General features: G+C 40.1%; 1 protein-coding gene across 1 annotated transcript in view; it reads left to right on the top strand.

Moving 5' to 3' along the window:
• Positions 1 to 21210, top strand: part of LOC106568678 (protein disulfide-isomerase TMX3) — a 29478-nt gene extending 8268 nt beyond the window's left edge. Inside the window, exons 5-16 of the mRNA XM_014139200.2 lie at positions 798 to 843; positions 960 to 1040; positions 2630 to 2729; positions 2878 to 2955; positions 4502 to 4568; positions 12334 to 12432; positions 12902 to 12959; positions 13175 to 13228; positions 13366 to 13422; positions 16960 to 17089; positions 17410 to 17478; positions 20350 to 21210. Coding sequence (XP_013994675.1) covers positions 798 to 843; positions 960 to 1040; positions 2630 to 2729; positions 2878 to 2955; positions 4502 to 4568; positions 12334 to 12432; positions 12902 to 12959; positions 13175 to 13228; positions 13366 to 13422; positions 16960 to 17089; positions 17410 to 17478; positions 20350 to 20598 — 1088 coding nt within the window. The 3' untranslated portion in view covers positions 20599 to 21210. The remainder of the gene's footprint in view (positions 1 to 797; positions 844 to 959; positions 1041 to 2629; positions 2730 to 2877; positions 2956 to 4501; positions 4569 to 12333; positions 12433 to 12901; positions 12960 to 13174; positions 13229 to 13365; positions 13423 to 16959; positions 17090 to 17409; positions 17479 to 20349) is intronic.
• The last annotated feature ends 312 nt before the right edge of the window (positions 21211 to 21522 follow it).

The raw sequence follows: 21522 nt of genomic DNA on the forward strand, positions 1-21522 counted from the left end.
GTGGCTGCATCATGTTATGGGTATGCTTGTAATTGTTAAGGACTGGGGAGTTTTTCCAGGATAGAAATGAAACGGAATGGAGCTAAGCACAGGCAAAATGGCCAAGTAATCAAGTTACAGCTGTGACTTAAATTTACTTTAAAATCTATGGCAAAACCTGAAAATGGTTGTCTAACAATTATCAACAACCAATTTGACAGAGCTTGAAGAATTCTGAAAAGAACAATGGGCAAATGTTGCACAATCCAGGTGTGGAACGCTCTAAGATGCTTACCCAGAAAGACTTACATCTGTAATCGCTGCCAAAGGTGCTTCTAAAAAATATTGACTACTTATGTAAATTAGATATATCTTTATTTTATTTCAATACATTTGCAAAAATTTCTAAAAATATGTGTTCACTTTGTCATTATTGGGTATTGTGTGTAGATGGGTGAGAGAGAAAAAAAACAGTTTTATCCATTTTGAATTCAGGCTGTAACACAACAAAATGTGGAATAAGTTAAGGGGTATGAATACTTTCTGAAGGCACTGTATGTATGAAAATACCCTCAAATAAAAGGTGACATTCTGTACTGTCGCATCATATAAAACATTTAATCTCAAATCCAAAATGCTGGAGTATAGAAACAAATAAAACATTTTAGCTTCACTGTCCAAATTCATACAGCGGGGTGTATGTGATATTATAGTAGATGATATCAACATGATTGCATTCACTCCTTCAGCAGTGCTGAAATTGACAGCAGAAATATTTATTGATATTATTTACTTACTTATTTACATTTATGTTTCAGATTTTGCAAAAGAGTTTCGAGTTGGAGGCTATCCCGCTATAAAATTGTGAGTTGTGAACGTTTTAGCTTTATTTTCATTGTTGGTACTTGGAACTGAGATGTGCCCTACTGAACACATAACCCAGCTCTTGTTATTCTAACTTACCATTCTCTGTTGGATAGGTTGAAGGATGACTTGAAATACAACTACAGAGGTCCTAGAACCAAGGATGGCATAATGGGGTTTGCAGACAGAGTATCTGGGTAAGACTGAGGATGGCAGTTTAGTTGTTGCTCATTGTCTGTAAAAAGCTGGTATTTTACGTCTAAAGGCCCACTTTGTGATATTTGGGTACATTTCTCCAGCCCCATCCCTCAACTTTATGGCAAACCAAGTGGCGGGCTGCTTTATTGTTTTGCAAATCAAGGATTGGGGCTTTAACAGAGTATGCATGAACAGTAAGGGCCAGATTTACTAAGCATGTCCAAATGTTGCCCTTATTATTTTGAGGGTGAAATAAATATTAGAATAACAAAAGGTAGCTTCACCATGAAATTGTCTTTGTTTACACTTTCACTAGCCCAAAGGCCGTCAGATGGCGATATTGAGTTGTTTAATCTTACCGGCCAAACGCATTGTATGCAGCCAGCAAAACATCAGTATCCCTCGTGGATCGGTTTGTACCTAAAATATCCTCCATTCAGGCTGCATAGGCTTCAATATTCTCCTTAACTTTATTTATTGACGAGAAGGCGGAAAAAAAACTGGGAAGGTATACATACTTTACTTATGAAACACAATTTTCCACCACCATGCTAGAGTAGCTAAACGCTCATCTCGGATGTTATGTATCACGTTCAGCCAATCAGGTTAAAACTATCAGACCAGGGGTTGCATTTATTTTATGCCTGCCACATTAGCAGCAGTGTATTAGTGGAAACCAAGACTGTTCTAAGGGCAGATCTGGTTGTAGCTAGATATGTTCGAGTCGCGTCGGAGACCATTTTTGCATTTTAGCTAATCCTTACCCTTTTCCTAATCTGAACCACGTTAATTCTCCTAACCTGCTGTGTAAATTCTCCTAACCTGCTACGAAAAGTCACTTCTGGTAGTCAAAACCGTCATACCCCCCCTGAGAACAGTGTTGGTTTCCACTAATGTGATACAGCGCTGCGTTAGGTTAATTAAGGGTGAAAAAACAGACTGCTGCAACCTGATTGGTTGAATGCGATACACAACATCCAGGATTAGCATTTAGACACTTATTCAAAGTATCACATGCCCTTATGCAAGTATTATTAGACGGCGGGCTGTTAGTGTACAAGCAAAACTCTGCATGGTGAATACAACAGAACCAATTCACTTGATGGGTGGCTTAAAAAAAAAAATGAAAGCCACGGCCCAAATACCTCCTCATAGGCTGCCTCCGCTACACTGCCCTCACTGCTATGCAATGCGAATGTGCATGAGGTGTTGAAAGCAATTTAGAAACTTTCATTCAATTAAAAAAAATATTGATCTTTCAAATTCATTGTTTGATTTCAGACAAATTTAATAGAATAGGTTAAACTAACCAGAGCGTATACCAATCAGTAAAAGCACTTCAGATGAACAACAGCGCCGACCCACTTTTTACAGTGGGGTCTTACCCTTGATCGTTTGTAAATCTGGCAAAAAGTGTGTAAACATGATTTTGGTATAAATTGACAGATTATGAGCTTTAAAATAAGATTTTCATTGGACAGTTACTTTAAGATTTACTCTCTCCATCTCTGCCCATCTGTCTCTCACTCCCTCCATCAGTCCCTTATACGCTCTCTCCATCTCTCTCCCCATGCCTCCTTTGTTTTAGACCTGTGGTGAGAGCACTGCCAAGTCAGCAGTTATTTCAGAATGTTATGAGTAGACATGACGTTCTCTTTGTCTACGTTGGTGGACCGTCCGACTTGAAGGTATGAGTACACCCGCGCATTGCACACAGACACAGGCACACGCACGAACGCACACATGCACATGGGACACAATAAACAAATGATTATTGCGGTATCTGTGCCATAGCCTGTGTCTGATGTTTCCTCCTTTTCTCTTTTGTCCCCCAAGGAGAAGTACATATCTGTGGCCAAGGAACTGATTGTGCATACTTACTTCTTCTCTGCTGCAAGGAACATTTTACCCAAGGTACGTTTTAGAAATTCGGTATACCGTTCAAAAGCTTGGGGTCACTTAGAAATGTCCTTGTTTTTGATAGAAAAACACATTTTTTGTCCATTAAAATAACATCAAAATGATCAGGAATACAGTGTAGACATTGTTAATGTTGTAAATTACTATTATAGCTGGAAACGGCAGATTTTTTTATGGAATATCTACATAGGCGTACAGAGGCCCATTGTCAGCAATCATCACTCCTGTGTTCCAATGGCACGTTGTGTGTCGCCTTTTAAAATGATGAACTTGGATTAGCTAATTGATAATTAGAAAACCCTTTTGCAATTATGTTAGCACAGCTGAAAACTGTTGTGCTTATTAAAGAAACAATAAAACTGGCCTTCTTTAGACTAGTTGAGTATCTGGAGCATCAGCATTTGTGGTTTCGATTACAGGCTCAAAATGGCCAGAAACAAAGAACTTTCTTCTGAAACTCGTACAATGTTGTGTACTACTCCCTTCACAGAACAGCACAAACTGGCCCTAACCAGAATAGAAAGAGGAGTGGGAGGCCCCGGTGCACAACTGAGCAAGAGGACAAGTACATTCGAGTGTCTAGTTTGATAAACAGACTCCTCACAAGTCCTCAACTGGCAGCTTCATTAAATAGTACCCGCAAAACACCAGTCTCAACGTCAACAGTGAAGAGGCAACTCCGGGATGCTGGCCTTGAGGACTTGCGAGGCGTCTTGTTTCTCAAACTAGACACTCTAATATACTTGTCCTCTTGCTCAGTTGTGCACCGGGGCCTCCCACTCCTCTTTCTACTCTGGTTAGAGCCAGTTTGCGTGAAGGGAGTAGTACACAACATTGTACGAGATCTTCAGTTTCTTGGCAATTTCTCGCATGGAATAGCCTTAATTTCTCAGAACAAGAATAGACTGACGAGTTTCAGAAGGTCTTTGTTTCTGGCCATTTTGAGCCTGTAATTGAACCCACAAATGCTGATGCTCCAGATACTCAACTAGTCTAAAGAAGGCCAGTTTTATTGCTTCTTTAATCAGGACAACAGTTTTCAGCTCTGCTAACATAATTGCAAAAGGTTTTCTAATGATCAATTAGCCTTTTAAAATGATAAACTTGGATTAGCTAACACAACGTGCCATTGGAACACAGGAGTGGTGGATGCTGATAATGGGCCTCTGTACACCTGTGTAGATATTCCATAAAAATATGCAGTTTCCAGCTACAATAGTCATTTACATCTACACTGTATTTCTGATCAATTTGATGTTATTTTAATGGACAAAAAATGAGCTTTTCTATCAAAAACAAGACAATTTCTAAGTGACCCCAAACTTTTGAACGGTAGTGTATATCTATAAAAAAATATACTAGGGTATTTTGATATTTTATTGGCAGGTTTAGGAGGAGATTAGGGAGATATCAGGAGGTTACAGCACAGAAAGTGATCGGTGGTATGGGGGATTGAACCGCTGCCTCCAGGGGCCTTGACATTGAGCTCCAATCATATTTTTTTACTGAGGTACTCTCTCTCTTTTCTGGTCATTCTCAGGCAGTTACTCTCAAGGAATACCCGGCTGTGGCAGTGTTCAAGGATGGCACTTACTTCCTTTATGAAGGTAAGAGACCAGTGTTGCATTCATAGCCGCTGGAAGTAGGTGTGCGGCAGCACCCCCGGTGGTAAAATGGCAAAACGGCAGCACCCCCTGCAGAAGAATTTGTGTTGTTGCAAGAAAAATTGATTAAACTATTTTTTCCATTGCATTATTGATATAAAGAATGCATGACTGCAAGGTTGAATGTTTGTGGTTAATTCCTTCCTGTAGGGAAGCAGTTAGCATTTACAAGATCAAGCACAATCAAAATCTACATGTCTCAGAAAATACTTTCTGCTTTCTTCAATCCTGTAATGAGCCAATCAAAACAAAAACCTGCCAACACAGTAGCCCAAACTGATGCCTCCTATTGCCACACAATGGAGACCGAAGTGCTGGCACCTGAAGCAGGAGAACTCGGGTGGTGACGCGAGTTCTTTGAAGTAGTGGATCTTGTGCAGTCAGAAGTGGAGAGAAGATTGAGTAGGAAGGGCTAGGGATATACAGTGCATTCGGAAGGTATTCAGACCCCTTGACATTTTCCACAATTTGTTACATTACAGCCTTCTTCTAAAATGTATTGAAATGATTTTTTCTCTCATCAATCTACACACAATACCTCATCATGACAACACAAAAACAAGTTTAGAATTTTTTGCAAATTAATTCCAAATAAAAACACTTAAATATCACATTTACAGATCAAATTTTATGACCAATTTATGTAGAAATCCAGGTATTTCCAAAGGGTTCACATAGTTTTTCTTGCCACTTTAAGTATTCAGACCCTTTACTCAGTACTTTGTTGAAGCACCTTTGGCAGTGATTACAGCCTCGAGTCTTCTTGGGTATGACGCTACAAGCTTGGCACACCTGTATTTGGGGAGTTTCTCCCATTCTTCTCTGCAGATCCTCTCCATCAGGTTGGATGGGGAAGGTTGCTGCACAGCTATTTTCAGGTCTCTCCAGAGATGTTCAATCGGGTTCAAGTCCGGGCTCTGGCTGGGCCACTCAAGGACATTGAGACTTGTCCCGAAGCCACTCCAGCTTTGTCTTGGCTGTGTGCTTAGGGTCGTTGTCCTGTTGGAAGGTGAACCTTCGCCCCAGTCTAAGATCCTGAGCACTCTGGAGCTGGTTTTCATCAACGATCTCCCTGTCCTTTGCTCCGTTCATCTTTCCATCGATCCTGACTAGACTACCAGTCCCTGACGCTGAAAAACATTCCCACAGCATGATGCTGCTGCCACCACTATGCTTCACTGTAGGCATGGTGCCAGGTTTGCTCCAGATGTGACGGTTGGAATTCAGGCCAAAGTTCAATCTTGGTTTCATCAGACCAGACAATCTTGTTTCTCATGGTCTGAGATTCGTTTAGGTGTCTTTTGGCAAACTCCAAGTGGGCTATCATGTGCATTTTACTGAGGAGTGGCTTCCATCTGGCCACTCTACCATAAAGGCCTGATCGGTGGAGTGCTGCAGAGATGGTTTTCCTTCTTGAAGGTTCTCCTATCTCGACAGAGTAACTCTAGAGCTCTGTCAGAGTGACCATCGGGTTCTTGGTCACCATCTTGACCAAGGAAGAGGAAGAGTCTTGGTGGTTCCAAACTTCTTCCATTTAGGAATGATGGAGGACAATGTTTTCTTGGGGACCTTCAATGCTGCAGACATTTTTGGTACCCTTCCTCAGATCTGTGCCTCAACACAATCCTGTCTCGGAGCTCTATGGACAATACTTTCGACCTCATGGCTTGGTTTTGGATCTGACATGCACTGTCAACTGTGGAACCTTATATAGACGGGTGTGTGCCTTTCCAATACAGTAGCAGAACAATATACTACTAACACCTATAATAAATACTACAGTTCTACAAAGGGAATACTTACATATGGTGGGTGCAGTGAGGTGTTCGGAGTCACTTTGATACAAGTTGAGATTGTTGTTATGGGATCTTTCACATCTCTTGAGTCATTGACTTCTTTGTATCCAACATACTGTCCATCGTGTGAGGGATAGATTGCTCGAATGGCCCCAACAACAAACGCAGGCAAAGGGATTCGGTGTCCTCTGCTTAGCTTCTCCCCACGTAGAACAAACTCCCAAAATAATCTATAGGCCACCATGCGGTATTGTCTGTAAGAGAATGATAAAAAGCCTATTAGACTTTCATGGGAAATTGTTGGGTACTGTCTGTATTCCTACAGTAGAAGCACAATGCAGAATATTACACATCTCACAAACACACAGTACCAGTCAAAAGTTTGGACACTCCTACTCATTTAAAAATAAATCATTTTTTAACCTTTATTTAACTTGGCAAGTCAGTTAAAGAACAAATTATTATTTACAATGACGGCCTAAGAACAGTGGGTTAACTGCCTTGTTCAGGGGCAGAACAACAGATTTTTAAATTGTCAGCTCGGGGATTCTATCAAGCAACCTTTCAGTTACTGGACCAACGCTCTATCCACTAGGCTTTCTTTATTTTTACTATTTTCTGCATTGTAGAATAATAGTGAAGACATCAAAACTTAAATAACACATATGGAATCATGTAGTAAACAAAAAGGTGTTTAACATATCAAAATATATTTTATATTTCACATTCTTCAAAGTAGCCACCCTTTGCCTTGATGAAAGCTTTGTACACTCTCGGCATTCTCTCAACCAGCTTCATGAGGTAGTTGCCTGGAATAACATTTCAATTAACTGGTGTGCCTTGTTAAAAGTTAATTTGTGGAATTTCTTTCCTTCTTAATGTGTTTTAGCCAATCAGTTGTGTTGTGACAAGGTAGGGGTGGTATACAGAAGATAGCGCTATTTGTTAAAAGACCAAATCCATATTATGGCAAGAACAGCTCAAATAAGCAAAGAGAAACAACAGTCCATCATTACTTTAAGACATCAAGGTCAGTCAATCCGGAACATTTCAAGTGCAGTTGCAAAAACCATCAAGCGCTATGCCTGGCTCTCATGAGGACCGCAACAGGAAAGGAAGACCCAGAGTTACCTCTGCTGCAGAGGATAAGTACATTAGAGTTACCAGCCTCAGAAATTGCAGCCCAAATAAATGCTTCACAGAATTCAAGTAACACACATCTCAACATCAACTGTTCAGAGGAGACTGCATGAATCAGGCCTTCATGGTCCAATTTCTGCAAAGAAACCACTACTAAAGGACACCATTAAGTAGAAGAGACTTGCTTGGGCCAAGAAACATGAGCAATTGACATTAGACCGGTGGAAATCTGTCCTTTGGTCTGATGAGTCCAAATTTGAGATTTTTGCTTCCAACCGCTGTGTCTTTGTGAGACGCAGAGTAGGTGAATGGATGATCTCTGCATGTCTAGTTCTCACCGTGAAACATGGAGAAGGAGGTGTGAGGGTGCTTTGCAGGTGACACTGTCAGTGATTTATTTAGAATTCAAGACACACTTAACCAGCATGGCTACCACAGCATTCTGCAGCAATATGCCATCCCATCTGGTTTGGGCTTAGTGGACCTATCATTTGTTTTTCAACAGGACAATGACCCAACACATCTCCATGCTGTGTAAGGGCTATTTGACCAAGAAGGAGAGTGATGGAGTGCTGCATCAGATGACCTGGCCTCCACAATTACCTGACCTCAACCTATTTGAGATGGTTTGGGATGAGTTGGACCGCAGAGTGAAGGAAAAGCAGCCAACAAGTGCTCAGCATATGTGGGAACTCCTTCAGGACTGTTGGAAAAGCATTCCTGGTGAAGCTGGTTGAGAGAATGCCAAGAGTGTGCAAAGCTGTGGTCAAGGCAAAGGGTGGCTATTTGTTTAACACTTTTTTGGTTACTCTATGATTCCATATGCGTTATTTCATATTCTACAATGTAGAAAATAGTAAAAATAAAGAAAAACCCTTGAATGAGTAGGTGTGTCCAGATTTTTGACTGGTACTATTCGTTAGCTAGATAGCTAGCTACCACGCACAGGCATAGTTAATATGCATCATAAAGCCAAAGTAATTCCTTTTCTATTTGTCATCATCAACAAAAATATTTATCCAGTTTTGCTCCTAATGAGATGCACTGAGGCTAGCTAACGTTATTTAGCTAGCTATATCATTAGGCTACAGTACATGTTGGGTATAGCAAACAAAGCTGGCTAGCTTGGCTTGTAGTAGTACCAGCAAGCCCGTTATGGCCGAATCGATTATAAAATTATACTGTACTGAACAACACTGCCTTGTGTAAAAAGAGAGCATAAATTGCTAGCTAGCTACCGAGAGCAAAACACCTTACTCATTTGTCAGTTGCCCTCCTGGTCCAGATGGTCTAGACTGCTGCCACTAGTTGATCTTGGAGGTTCATAAAAACGTCTCCAGCACCCCTCTATCCACATGTGCGTCGAAACTTCGATTGTCCATGATCAAATTCGTTGCGGCACAGATATCTTCTGTCGGCATTCGCATAGGCACCACCAGTCAGAGTCTGGTCGTGTCACCTTATCACTACTTGCTGGTCTGGCAATTCTTGTTCTCACTGTCTCATCTCATCTTCAGTGTATTCTGGCTCAAATTAATAGGGCTGTATGTCCCTATGTAAAAGAACATCAAAAACGTTTTCAGCGACCAGCTCTTGGAAAGAGGAATTATCAGAAGCAGCCATTGTAATTATTTAGCAATCTCAGATAGAGTGCAGAGTAACATAGCTCCCATGAACCTGTAGAAACGAGTACAGCACCTGTTTTGAAAAGCCTGCCTTTGAGGGTGGGAACAAAATTGGTACAAGGAAGTAAGGCTCCTGTCAGGAATTAGCTGTTACAAAGCCAGTGAAAATGAGTTCGACCTAGATAACCTGCAATGTCGTGGCAAATAGGAACATTGTTGAGAAAAGTCCAATCGTTCTATTGAACAAGGACAACCATATCTACTCGATGCTAGCGTGATCGTGCAATTGACAAAACACAAAGCCCACAATAATTGCTACAAAACATGACTCAATTCATTTTTATATCAGACAGCAGGCTCAATCAACCAATGACATCATTGGTTGTCTATTCCGGTGAGAAAATGAAAAAATACCACTATGGTGCATAATTATGTCTGAAACACATTTAATCGCAGTTGTTATGTTCTGTTTGTTGTGCAATTATTTCCAAGGATTGTGTGCTTTGTTGGGAGGTTCTGGTGATAAAAGAGTCCACTTTGCTGGATTTAGTTGGGTGGCACCGGCGGATTCTGCATGGAGAGCTCTCAGCTTTGTTTTGTATGCAGTGCGCTCATGATTTATGGGGTTTGGAGTCTCTGCTGTACCATAGTCAGTACAGTGTACCACCATTTGCACAAGGGTCCCAAAGCTGAGTGAGTTAAAAGTGTAAGGGCTAATTAGACCCTCAGCCACTTCGACCGAGCCAGCAAGGCTGCAGGCTTCAGAGCAAGTGCAATCCTGACACGCACTGCGAAATGTTTGGAGTTTATGCGATTTCATACAAAAGAATGGAGAGGCATGCCTAATTATATACCAAAAGCATTTGTTTATGTCTTGTTTTGAGACTTGACACATGTTGCAGATGAAATACCTCCCAAATTAAATGTTTAACTGTTACTGAGGTTTATATCTTGTAAAATGACGGGGGGGGATTTGTTTGTTTGTAAATCTATGGTCGTTTTTATTTTTATAAGTTGAATATGAATTGCATCATTCAAGTCAGAAGTGTACCGAAGTTGATGGGTTTATTGATCCCATCGCCACTCTGGAAGTCACCCTCGCATTTCGTCAGCATCACGTGGCAACGGTGGGCCCTCCGATTGAGTTAGTAGGGGCTAGGGGGCGGTTTAGGATTCACAGTTTCTCTCCCTCTCTCTCTTTATCCCTCTTCCCTTGTGGTTGATATCAAATGATCTGGAGCAGTGCTCTCAATAGTCTTCTATTTGCTATTAGTTTACAATTCTAAACTTGGCAAAAAGGGAATGGGAGCAATATCAAATAAGGAACATGGCACTATCTCTGCCTCGGCTCAGGCCTGCTCCAGCCCATGTCAAACACGTAGGCTTAGTAGCCCACTAGCAATCAACACAGGGCGCGGCCCCGCCGGTGCTGGATTGACGTGAGCGCTGCATAGATGTCAATGGTCCTGAAACCGTTTATTTTTGTGCTCAGTTTTATTAGGCCCAATCTTGTGATTATTAAGGGTATTTTCACACTTTGTCTCTTTCAGCAAATTTTTGTAAACTCAGTGCGGTTCGCTTCATTTTTTGTTCAGTCTGAACTCTCCAAAGGAACTCTGACCACTCACATGAGCCCCCGAAGCGAACCATCTCAAGAGATGGTCGCTTGAATTCTGTGTTCCGGTGTGCTGTTTTTGGATATTGTTTAGCGATTGTCAAGGATACACAGAAATTCCAAAATATGTGTGGAGTTTTGTACTGACACGATGTTCAGATTATTTGTTTGCAATAGGCTAAGAGCGCTTCATCAGCAGTGTATTTGATTGTCGGGTTTGAATGGTGTGAGAAGACAACAATATTTTGTGAGGTCATTGCTATCCGGTCTCCCTGGGACGTCCCAACCCTAACGTTACCCTATTGACGTTGACATTTAAAATGGTTAAGGTAAGGGTTAAGGTTAGGTAAGGGTTATGGTTAAGGTTAGGATTTAGGGTAGGGATGTCCCAAGGATTCTAGATAGCTCTAATCACAAAATCAATGCTAGGTCTTAAAGGAGCAGTACCCTGCATTGGGTGTAGAATTTTGAATTACAGCATTATTTAATCCGCAGTATTCTTATGCTATTTACTCTGTTACCAATAATATTTACATGTTAATATCTTCTGATTATAATTATTATGTCTCATCTTTTAACTAAATGCAATCTATTAGCTCCCAAAATGTAAGTCGGTATATCTAGCTGTCCGATAACATGATCTGATGATGGAATGGCTTATCTGGCACTTTGTAAAAACCCAGAATGCATTGAGTAAATGTTGGAAAAAGATCTTAGTTCCATTCTAAACATAGCATTGTGAATGCAAAAAAAGACTCGAACCACAAAATAGGTGAAGTGAACTGGCAAAAGAGTTAAGTCCTCATTCAAAGGCAAGGGCAGTGTGAGTACAAAGAGTTACGTATATAGCTTTTTTTTTTACCCCAAAGTTCACATTAAAGAGGACTGAGATTGGTTATTTTAAAGAGGCCTATATGTGAAAACAACCTAATTTATTTACAACACTTGTTTTCTCTCTCTGACACACCTGTAATTATGCAGTACAAAGAAATGTGAGCGCTGTTTACAGCAGGCTTTTTTGCAAACAGCCATGAATTAAATTAACTTAGGCTGCAGTGATACTGTTACCGAATCGTATGCTATGCTTAGCTACTCATCACATCATCAACCACGGCTATGGTTGAAGTCCAATTATTTTCCCTTCACCAAGAGGTGTCCACTCATTCACTCCCCTTCACACAGTTAAAAGCATTGGATTGGTGCAACCATGTCCGGAGGGAGTTTCCACCATATTCCTTTCCTCTGTCCATTCCTTATAAATCCATGAAGGGCAGTGTGTGATTACACACTTTGGGAGAAGGGTAGAGAATCGCACCGCAGCCCTAGAACATAGTCAGCTACAATTTTTTGGGGATCATCATTTGCTAAAAGTTGTTCATTATACTGTAGCCTACTTAGGCTGTTGTTGATCAATCGGGAAAGTCTTCAAGTGCATTTTTGTGTTGTTTAATCACTCTCAGCAGCCTCTCGTTAACATTAGTATTCTTCGACTAGAAACTTGTATATTATATATTATTTCTCTTGTCTCTTAGAACAACATGATGGGGACCTCGCATCCTGGATCAATAGTGAACGATTCCTTAATTACCTCCAGATTGACAGCTACACTTTGTATGAAATGGGAGATACAAGTATGTTACACTCTCTCATGCACACACAGATACACGCACGCAGGCACACACACACACACACACACACACACACACACACACACACACACACACACACACACACACACACACACACACACACACACACACACACACACACGGTAGAGGATGTGCTTTACCAGTAAAAAAAAAAACTTTGAATTAGAAGTATTCAAGAGAATAGATGTCTTTGTGTGTCTACTTGTCTACCACAAGGGGGCAAGCAACAGTGTCCAATATTCTGTGAGTGTATGAACTAGTGCATTACATTGCTATTAATTCTTACAGTGTGGCTTTAATGAATCAGGTAGGAATAAAATCCTATGTGAATGATGGTTATGAAGTGAAGTTAAATGTGTGTTTTTTTCTGTGTTTAGAATTGTTTTGGTGTTTTATTTGTGTTCCTCACCATAGGAAATATTTGGTGTTTTATGTGTGTTCCTCACCATAGGCAAACTGGTGGCTCTGGCTATAGTGGATGAGAGAAACCCTACTGAGGAGAGCATCCGGTATGAATATCTCTTATCCCAATATAATGTAAGGGGTAGTTCACCTGAATTACACATTTACCTCATATGTGCTACAATTCAAGTTACACATGTAGATCTCAAGTTTCCATTAGGCCAAGATCACTCTTACAAATCAACTTTTGTTCATGTGATAAATATTGCCCTCAAAACATTAACAGCCTATTCTTATTAATCAAATATTCCTCCCTACCCAGTTACAAGACCATGGTGGAAAGAGTGGCCACTGAATACAAGGACCTCTATAGCAAGTGAGTTTGTCTGAAACAGAGCGAAACGGGGAGGTACTATCTGAACTTGTCCAATAAGAAATTACTGTTTTCGTTTTATTTTGCAATAAGTTTTTCTACGATGTATCATAATGAATATGGTCCTGATGTCTTCTCAGAGAATTCCAGTTTGGTCACATGGATGGAAACGAGTACATCAATGGCCTCATCATGGAGTGAGTGGTCATTTCTCTTTTCTGCCCTTATTTAAAATTCAGAAGTAGCCAGAGTTTTTGCACAAATCCACAATTGACTAGGCCTGCTTAGTAGTGCCTTCCGTACACAGCACAGTGGCGACCCATCGTTCAGGACAGGTGGGGTAGAGCCATAGATTTACAGTAGAAATGCCCATCCAAGAAGGTTAAAGATCATTGGCCACAGACACAATTATGTCAAATCACGTTAGCTTTGATTGGACTGATAATGTCAATATCATACTTTTAAAATCCTTGATAGCTAGATAAGCAGTTAGAATCATAAATCACGTCAATAATCTACTGGAAAATTATTTTCCTTGTCATATAAAAATAAATTAGAGAGAACTTCTCAGTGCTCATTGGCCTTTGGGCATAAATATTACACAAGTCGGAAATCGCAAATTCAACAATGAGTGATTTGGAAGGAAGCAGTGACTAACTGTGAACATCGCAAAGCAAACACTATTTTGCTTCCCTTGCCTGCTATTTGGTGGAGAGGGTGGGTGGTCCATGTCTGGGTTTAAAGATTTAAAACATCTGTCTGAAAGGGACTCAAAATATGAGAATTGTGCATCACATCTAGATAACGTTGTTAAACTAGGACTGCTGGGGAAACCAAACATTGTGGCTAGACACCACATATAGATGAGCAATCAACCTTCGCAACCAACAAACGGAGGAGAATAGGTACGTGCTTGCCAAAATTATAGCATGCATTAAATTGTGTGGCTAAACAAATAAAGATATAGCAGTGCATTCGGAAAGTATTCAGACCCCTTTACTTTTCCCACTTTGTTAGGTTCCAGGCAGTAATTGAGGCTGGACGGTTTCGCTGCCAGCCTTATTCTAAAATTGATTAAGTCATTTTTTTCCCATGATCAATATACACACAATACTCCATAATGACAAAGCAATAACAGGTTTTTAGTATTTTTGTTGCTAATGTATTAAAAATAAGAAACTGAAATATCACCTTTACATAAGCATTCAGACCCTTTACTCAGTACTTTGTTGAAGCACCTTTGGCAGCGATTATAGCCTCGAGTCTTATTGAATATGATGCTAAATGCTTGGCACACCTGTATTTGGGGAGTTTCTCCCATTCTTGATTAGTCTACCAGTCCCTGCTGCTAAAAAACATCCACACAGCATGATGCTGCCACCACCATGCTTCACCGTAGGGATGGTGCCAGGTTTCCTCCAGACATGATGCTTGGCATTCAGGCCAAAGAGTTCAATCTTGATTTCGTCAGACCAGAGAATCTTGTTTCTCCTGGTCTGAGAGTCTTTAGGTGCCTTTTGGAGAACTCCAAGCGGGCTGTCATGCGCCTTTTACTGAGGAGTGGCTTCCGTCTGGCCATTCTACCATAAAGGCCTGATTATTTTGAATGCTGCAGAGATGGTTGTCCTTCTGGAAGGTTCTCGCATCTCCACAGAGGAAGTCTGGAGCTCACCTCCCTGACCAGACCAAGGCTCTTCTCCCCCGATTGCTCAGTTTGGCTGGGCTGCCAGCTCTAGGAAGAGTCTTGGTGGTTCCAAACTTATTTCATTTAAGAATGATGGAGGCCACTGTGTTCTTGGGGACCTTCAATTGGGGCAGATATTTTTTGGTACCCTTCCCCAGATCTGTGCTTCAACACAATCCTGTCTCGGCGCTCTACAGACAATTCCTTCCACCTCATGGCTTGGTTTTTGCTCTGACATGCATTGTCAAATGTGGGGCCTTATATAGACAGGTGTGTGCCTTTCCAAATCATGTCCAATCAATTTAATTTACCACAGGTGTACTCCAATCAAGTTCTAGAAACATCTAAAGGATGATCAATGGACACAAGATGCATCTGAGCTCAATTTCAAGTATAATAGCAATGGATCTGAATACTTATGTAAATAACGTATTTCTGTTTTTGATTTTCAATACTTTTGCAAAAATGTCCAAAAAACAGTTTTTGCTTTGTCATTATTGAGTTCTGTGTGTAGATTGATGAGAATTTGTATTTATTTAATCCCTTTTACAATAAGGCTGTAACGTAACAAAATGTGTAAAAAGTCAAGGGGTCTGAATACTTTCCAAATTTAGTGTAGGCTACCGTCCGTCTCAGCTTGCTCATGTCTTAATCGAAATTACGGCTTGATTCTTATCCTCTCATCATTCCATTATGCCATAGTTTGTACATCTCCATTGTTATGTTGCTTAAATAGGTCTCATTAGTATCTTATTCATCATTTTAGGCAATGTTAGAATGATGCATTTCATTGTTTTGCTTACTTTGTGTATTATAATAGTTCATGTGGTTTTCTCCATGAGGAGGGGATACTATATAATGTTGTTAGGTCTGTAACCATGTTTGCCAGTGAGTCTCTTCCCATTCAAAATGTTTTGTTCACAAAAAGTGAAGGAATGGACCTATGTAATTCCAGTTCATATTGTGAGGGTTGTTTTGTTTGTGCAATGCACTGTCTGTGCGTCAGTATATTGTCAATAAAAGTGGATCCTCATAATTGTATTTTCCTTCCCTTTTAGACCACATAATAAAATACTTCAAATGGTAGGCTAACCGCTGAGTCCATGTCTCTCGCACTCTCTCTCAATTCAATTAGCTTTATTGGCATGAAGTAACAATGTACATATTGCCAAAGCTTATTTTGGATATTTACAATATAAAAAAATAAATAAAATGAGAATCAAAATTGTCAACGGGACAACATTAACAAAAATAACCAAGGGTCAAAATAACCATACATTCAACAATAACAATAAGCATACAGTAGAGTACATGTACAGGTTGATTGGTCTGTCAGACACTGTCCCTCAACCTCTCTCTCTCTCTGTGGTGACTTAAAAGAAGAGAAGTTAATGCCTCAACATCTTACTGATTTTATCTGAACTAACATCTATCTGAATTTCTGTTAGTGTCCATTTCCATGGGGCTGAATGAATAGTTGTTTTATTTGATCTGAACTAACATCTATCTGAATTTCTGTTAGTGTCCATTTCCATGGGGCTGAATGAATAGTTGTTTGCACTTGCTTTTAGTTAGAGCTACTTGTGTTAATGATAAAATAACAGACATGATGAATTTACTGAACATAAATGTAATAATGTTGGTGTATGGTTCAAAACTCATGTCGGCATTCATTATTATTGAGGGAGAACACAGTTCTTGTCGAGTTACACGAATCCACAAGGAGTCAGTAGAGACCGTATTTATTTAAGCAAGACAGCCATATCAGCTATGTTTTTTAAAAGTCTGGATAAACTGTTTTGCTGCCAGACAAGGCTCCGCTGATAGCCATGTGTAGCGGTGGTAACGATTCACTCTATGGTGCTAAAAAGAAAGCTCTGTTGTTGGGACAGCTTTATGTAGGCCCTAGCTATTTGTGGGCACCGTTTGTCACTGTTATAGTGCATTTAATGTATTGTTTATTGTTGTGTTGTGTAGTGGCTTCACTGAAATCGCCACTGACACAGCGTGTTGACAACTAACCCTAAACCCTATGTGTATGTGTTGACAGAGAACTGGCCATGCCCTCTATTATCGTGCTCAACGTGTCCAACGATGGATATTTCCTACCGCCCAACAAAGTGGAGACAAAGGAACAGCTGGTGAAGTTCATCGATGGAGTGTCGAAGGGCCGGATTAAAGTCAGTCTAACTAAGCCTAAATCTGACCTGGGATTAAATTGTATTTGAAATCTTTGAAATAATTTACCTGTGCTTGATTAAGCTTGCCCAGCACAATAGAAACATTAGAATAGTTCCAAAGTGCAAACCCTGTCAATTTCATTGAAGCTCAAACAAACACTTTTTTACAAAAAATGTAAAATACAGAGAACCATGTTCAACTATGATACATTTGATGCAATGTGTAGTGTCCAGCAAAACATTGTATATTACCCAATAACATTTGTATATGCCATGTCTTTCTTGAAAATATCCAACATTAATAATCTTGTTTCAATCAGTCCCAGGGAGGGAATGGATACTATCAATGCTTTATAAGGATTGCGTTCAACACCAAAACGACTGTTACAGTAAGTCACAGAACATGTTGGCACGAGGCTTTCATTTTCACTTTGACATACAGTTGAAGTCGGAAGTTTACATACACTTAGGTTGGAGTCATTAAAACTCATTTTTCAACCACTCCACAAATGTCTTGTTAACCTGTTATGGCTAGGGGGCAGTATTTTCACAGCCGGATAAAAAACGTACCCGATTTAATCTGATTATTACTCCTGCCCAGAAACTAGAATATGCATATAATTATTAGCTTTGGATAGAAAACACTCCAAAGTTTCTAAAACTGTTTGAATGGTGTCTGTGAGTATAACAGAACTCATTTGGCAGGCCAAAACCTGAGAAGATTTCATGCAGGAAGTGGCCTGTCTGACAAGGTGTCGTTCTTCTTGCCTCTGTTTATTGAAGACTGGGGATCTCTGCTATAACGTGACACTTCCTACGGCTTCCATAGGCTCTCAGAAGGCGGCAAAAAGCTGAATCGTGGCTTTGCAGGCTCTGGTTGAAAAAAAGTAGCGCGTTTGGGTAGTGGCTGGTTACAGTACTGTGAGACTCAGGCACGTGCCCGCGTCGACCAAATGCTTTGTTTTCTTTTGTCTGTTTACCTAAACGCAGATTCCCGGTCGGAATATTATCGCTTTTTTACGAGAAAAATGGCATAAAAATGGATTTTAAACAGCGGTTGACATGCTTCGAAGTACGGTAATGGAATATTTAGAAATCTTTTGTCACGAATTGCGCCATGCTCGTGACCCTTATTTACACTTCGGATAGTGTCTAGAACGCACGAACAAAACGCCGCTGTTTGGATATAACGATGGATTATTTTGAACCAAACCAACATTTGTTATTGAAGTAGCAGTCCTGGGAGTGCATTATGACGAAGACAACAAAGGTAATCAAACTTTTGTAATAGTAAATCAGAGTTTGGTCAGGGCTAAACTTGGTCGGTGTCTAAATGGCTAGCCGTGATGGCTGGGCTATCTACTGAGAATATTGCAAAATGTGCTTTCACCGAAAAGCTATTTTAAAATCGGACATATCGAGTGCATAGAGGAGTTCTGTATCTATAATTCTTAAAATAATTGTTATGTTTTTTTGTGAACGTTTATCGTGAGTAATTTAGTAAATTCACCGGATGTTTGCGGGGGTATGCTAGTTCTGAACGTCACATGCTAATGTAAAAAAGCTGGTTTTTGATATAAATATGAACTTGATTGAACATAACATGCACGTATTGTATAACATAATGTCCTAGGGTTGTCATCTGATGAAGGTCATCAAAGGTTAGTGCTGCATTTAGCTGTGGTTTGGGTTTATGTGACATTATATGCTAGCTTGAAAAATGGGTGTCTGATTATTTCTGGCTGGGTACTCTGCTGACATAATCTAATGTTTTGCTTTCGTTGTAAAGCCTTTTTGAAATCGGACAGTGTGGTTAGATTAACGAGAGTCGTGTCTTTAAAATGCTGTAAAATAGTCATATGTTTGAAAAATTGAAGTTTTCGGATTTTAGAGGAGTTTGTATTTCGCGCCACGCCCATCATTGGATATTGGAGCAGGTGTTCCGCTAGCGGAACGTCTAGATGTAAGAGGTTAACAAACTATAGTTTTGGCAAGTCAGTTAGGACATCTACTTTGTGCATGACACAAGTCATTTTTCCAACAATAGTTTACAGACAGATTATTTCACTTATAATTCACTGTATCACAATTCCAGTGGGTCAGAAGTTTATATACACTAAGTTGACTGTGCCTTTAAACAGCTTGGAAAATTACAGAAACTGATGTCATGGCTTTAGAAGCTTCTGATTGACATAATTTGAGTCAATTGGAGGTGTACCTGTGGATGTATTTCAAGGCCTACTTTCAAACTCAGTGCCTCTTTGCTTGACATCATGGGGAAATCTAAAGAAATCAGCCAAGACCTCAGAAATAAAATTGTAGACCTCCACAAGTCTGTGATTTCCAAACGCCTGAAGGTACCACGTTCATCTGTACAAACAATAGTATGCAAGTATAAATGCCATGGGACCACGCAGCTGTCATACCGCTCAGGAAGGAAATGCGTTCTGTCTCCTAGAGATTAACTTACTTTGGTGCGAAAAGTGCAAATCAATCCCAGAACAACAGCAAAGGACCTTGTGAAGATGCTGGAGGAAACAGGTACGAAAGTGTCTATATCAACAGTAAAACGAGTCCTATATCAACATAACCTGAAAGGCCGCTCATCAAGGAAGAAGCCTCTGCTCCAAAACCGCCATAAAAAGCCAGACTACGGTTTGCCACTGCACATGGGGACAAAGATCGTACTTTTTGGAGAAATGTCCTCTGGTCTGATGAAACAAAAATAGAACTGTTTGGCCATAATGACCATCGTTATGTTTGGAGGAGAAAGGGGAAGGCTTGCAAGTCGAAGAACACCATCCCAACCGTGAAGCACGGGGGTGGCAGCACCATGTTGTGGGGGTGCTTTGCTGCAGGAGGGACTGTCCAAAATTAAACAATTTAAAGGCAATGCTACCAAATACTAATTGAGTGTATGTAAACTTCTGACCCACTGGGAAGCTGAAATAAATCATTCTCTCTACTATTATTCTGACATTTCACATTCTTAAAATAAAGTGGTGATCCTAACTAACTGACCTAAGACAGGGAATTTTTACTGGGATTAAATGTCAGGAATTGTGAAAAACTGAGTTGAAATGTATTTGGTTAAGGTGTATGTAAACTTCCGACTTCAACTGTAATTACATTTTATCAGTGCTGTTGTATAATGGATATTTTTTTTGTATAGCAAAGTGCGGCTTTGCCTTACCTCTGTGCCCTGACCACAAGATCAACACCACCAATCTACACCTCTCTCTCTCTCTCCTCTTCCTCAGAATATATTTACCAATGCGCCCCTTTTGGGCGCCTTCCTCGTCGTTGTTTTCGGCGGCGGCGGAAGTGCCATCTGTTACGGCCTATGCATGGCCTGGCGCTCAATGAGAAACACAGAGGCGATGAGCGACACAGAGGACGAGGAACCAATCACTGGGGAGAGGGTGGAGCCAAAGCAGCTCAAAGGTCCTGGGGAAGACAAGAAGACTGAGACGAAAGCGAAGAATCCGGCAGAGAAGAAGGCCGATTAAGTATGAAGTATGAAGTATTGAACTGCCCTCGTTGCCATGTCTCCCTCATAAAATATGTATTCTGACCTCAATGGGACTTCCTGGATAAATAAAGGTTAAATAAAAAAATAAACTACAATAAACCCCTACCCCTTAGCCCCTCTGGTAGATATAATAAAATGAGATAGGTTTAAGCAATATGGTAATAACTTTAATTGCCTTCCTATAGACTGTGTGGTGTTTTCGCCATATTGCTTCAACGTACCCTAGGGAGGAGGTACTAGGGGTCAATTGGCGATTCAGGGTGAGTAGTTATTCTGAGTATGTTCAGCAATACTTGAATTTCTACGTCATTAATCATTTTCTAAGAAATTATTAGGGTTATGTTGCAGCACTCCAAACTCTTATTTATTTGATTTGGACATTTTATCATATATATTTTTATTTAAAACATTCATTAATGAATTCATGTCAGTTCATTGTTGTAGAAGACATTGAATTGTAGGGCCTATATAAACCGGAAATGTCTTCACAGTGGGTTACAGGAGACGTTTACAGTGAAATTGTTCTATTTTGTTCCACTGTGGTGTTAGTTTTTTTTAGCACCATCAATAAACCCAGCAAACAATTCTAGGTAGGGAACATTTTTGTAATGTTACCTGTAATGTTCTCCTGGTGTTTGTATCCAGGTTTCTGTTAGTTAGGGGAACATTCTATGTGTGCTAGCAGAAATTCCTGAGAACCTATTTAGCATGTTTTGGCATTACAGATTAAATGTGATGCCATGTTCTCAGAATATCCTATATTAAAGAGCAATTTCACCACTTATCAACCTAATTTTAATTATCTAGCACAATACTAGCGTCTACATATGTGAAAATGGAGCATTTCTACATTTTGTAGAAAGAAATATAAAGTTAACAAGTTCTACACGATAATATCATC

Source organism: Salmo salar, chromosome ssa14, assembly GCF_905237065.1.
Source record: "Salmo salar chromosome ssa14, Ssal_v3.1, whole genome shotgun sequence".
Classification (NCBI taxonomy): Eukaryota; Metazoa; Chordata; class Actinopteri; order Salmoniformes; family Salmonidae; genus Salmo; species Salmo salar.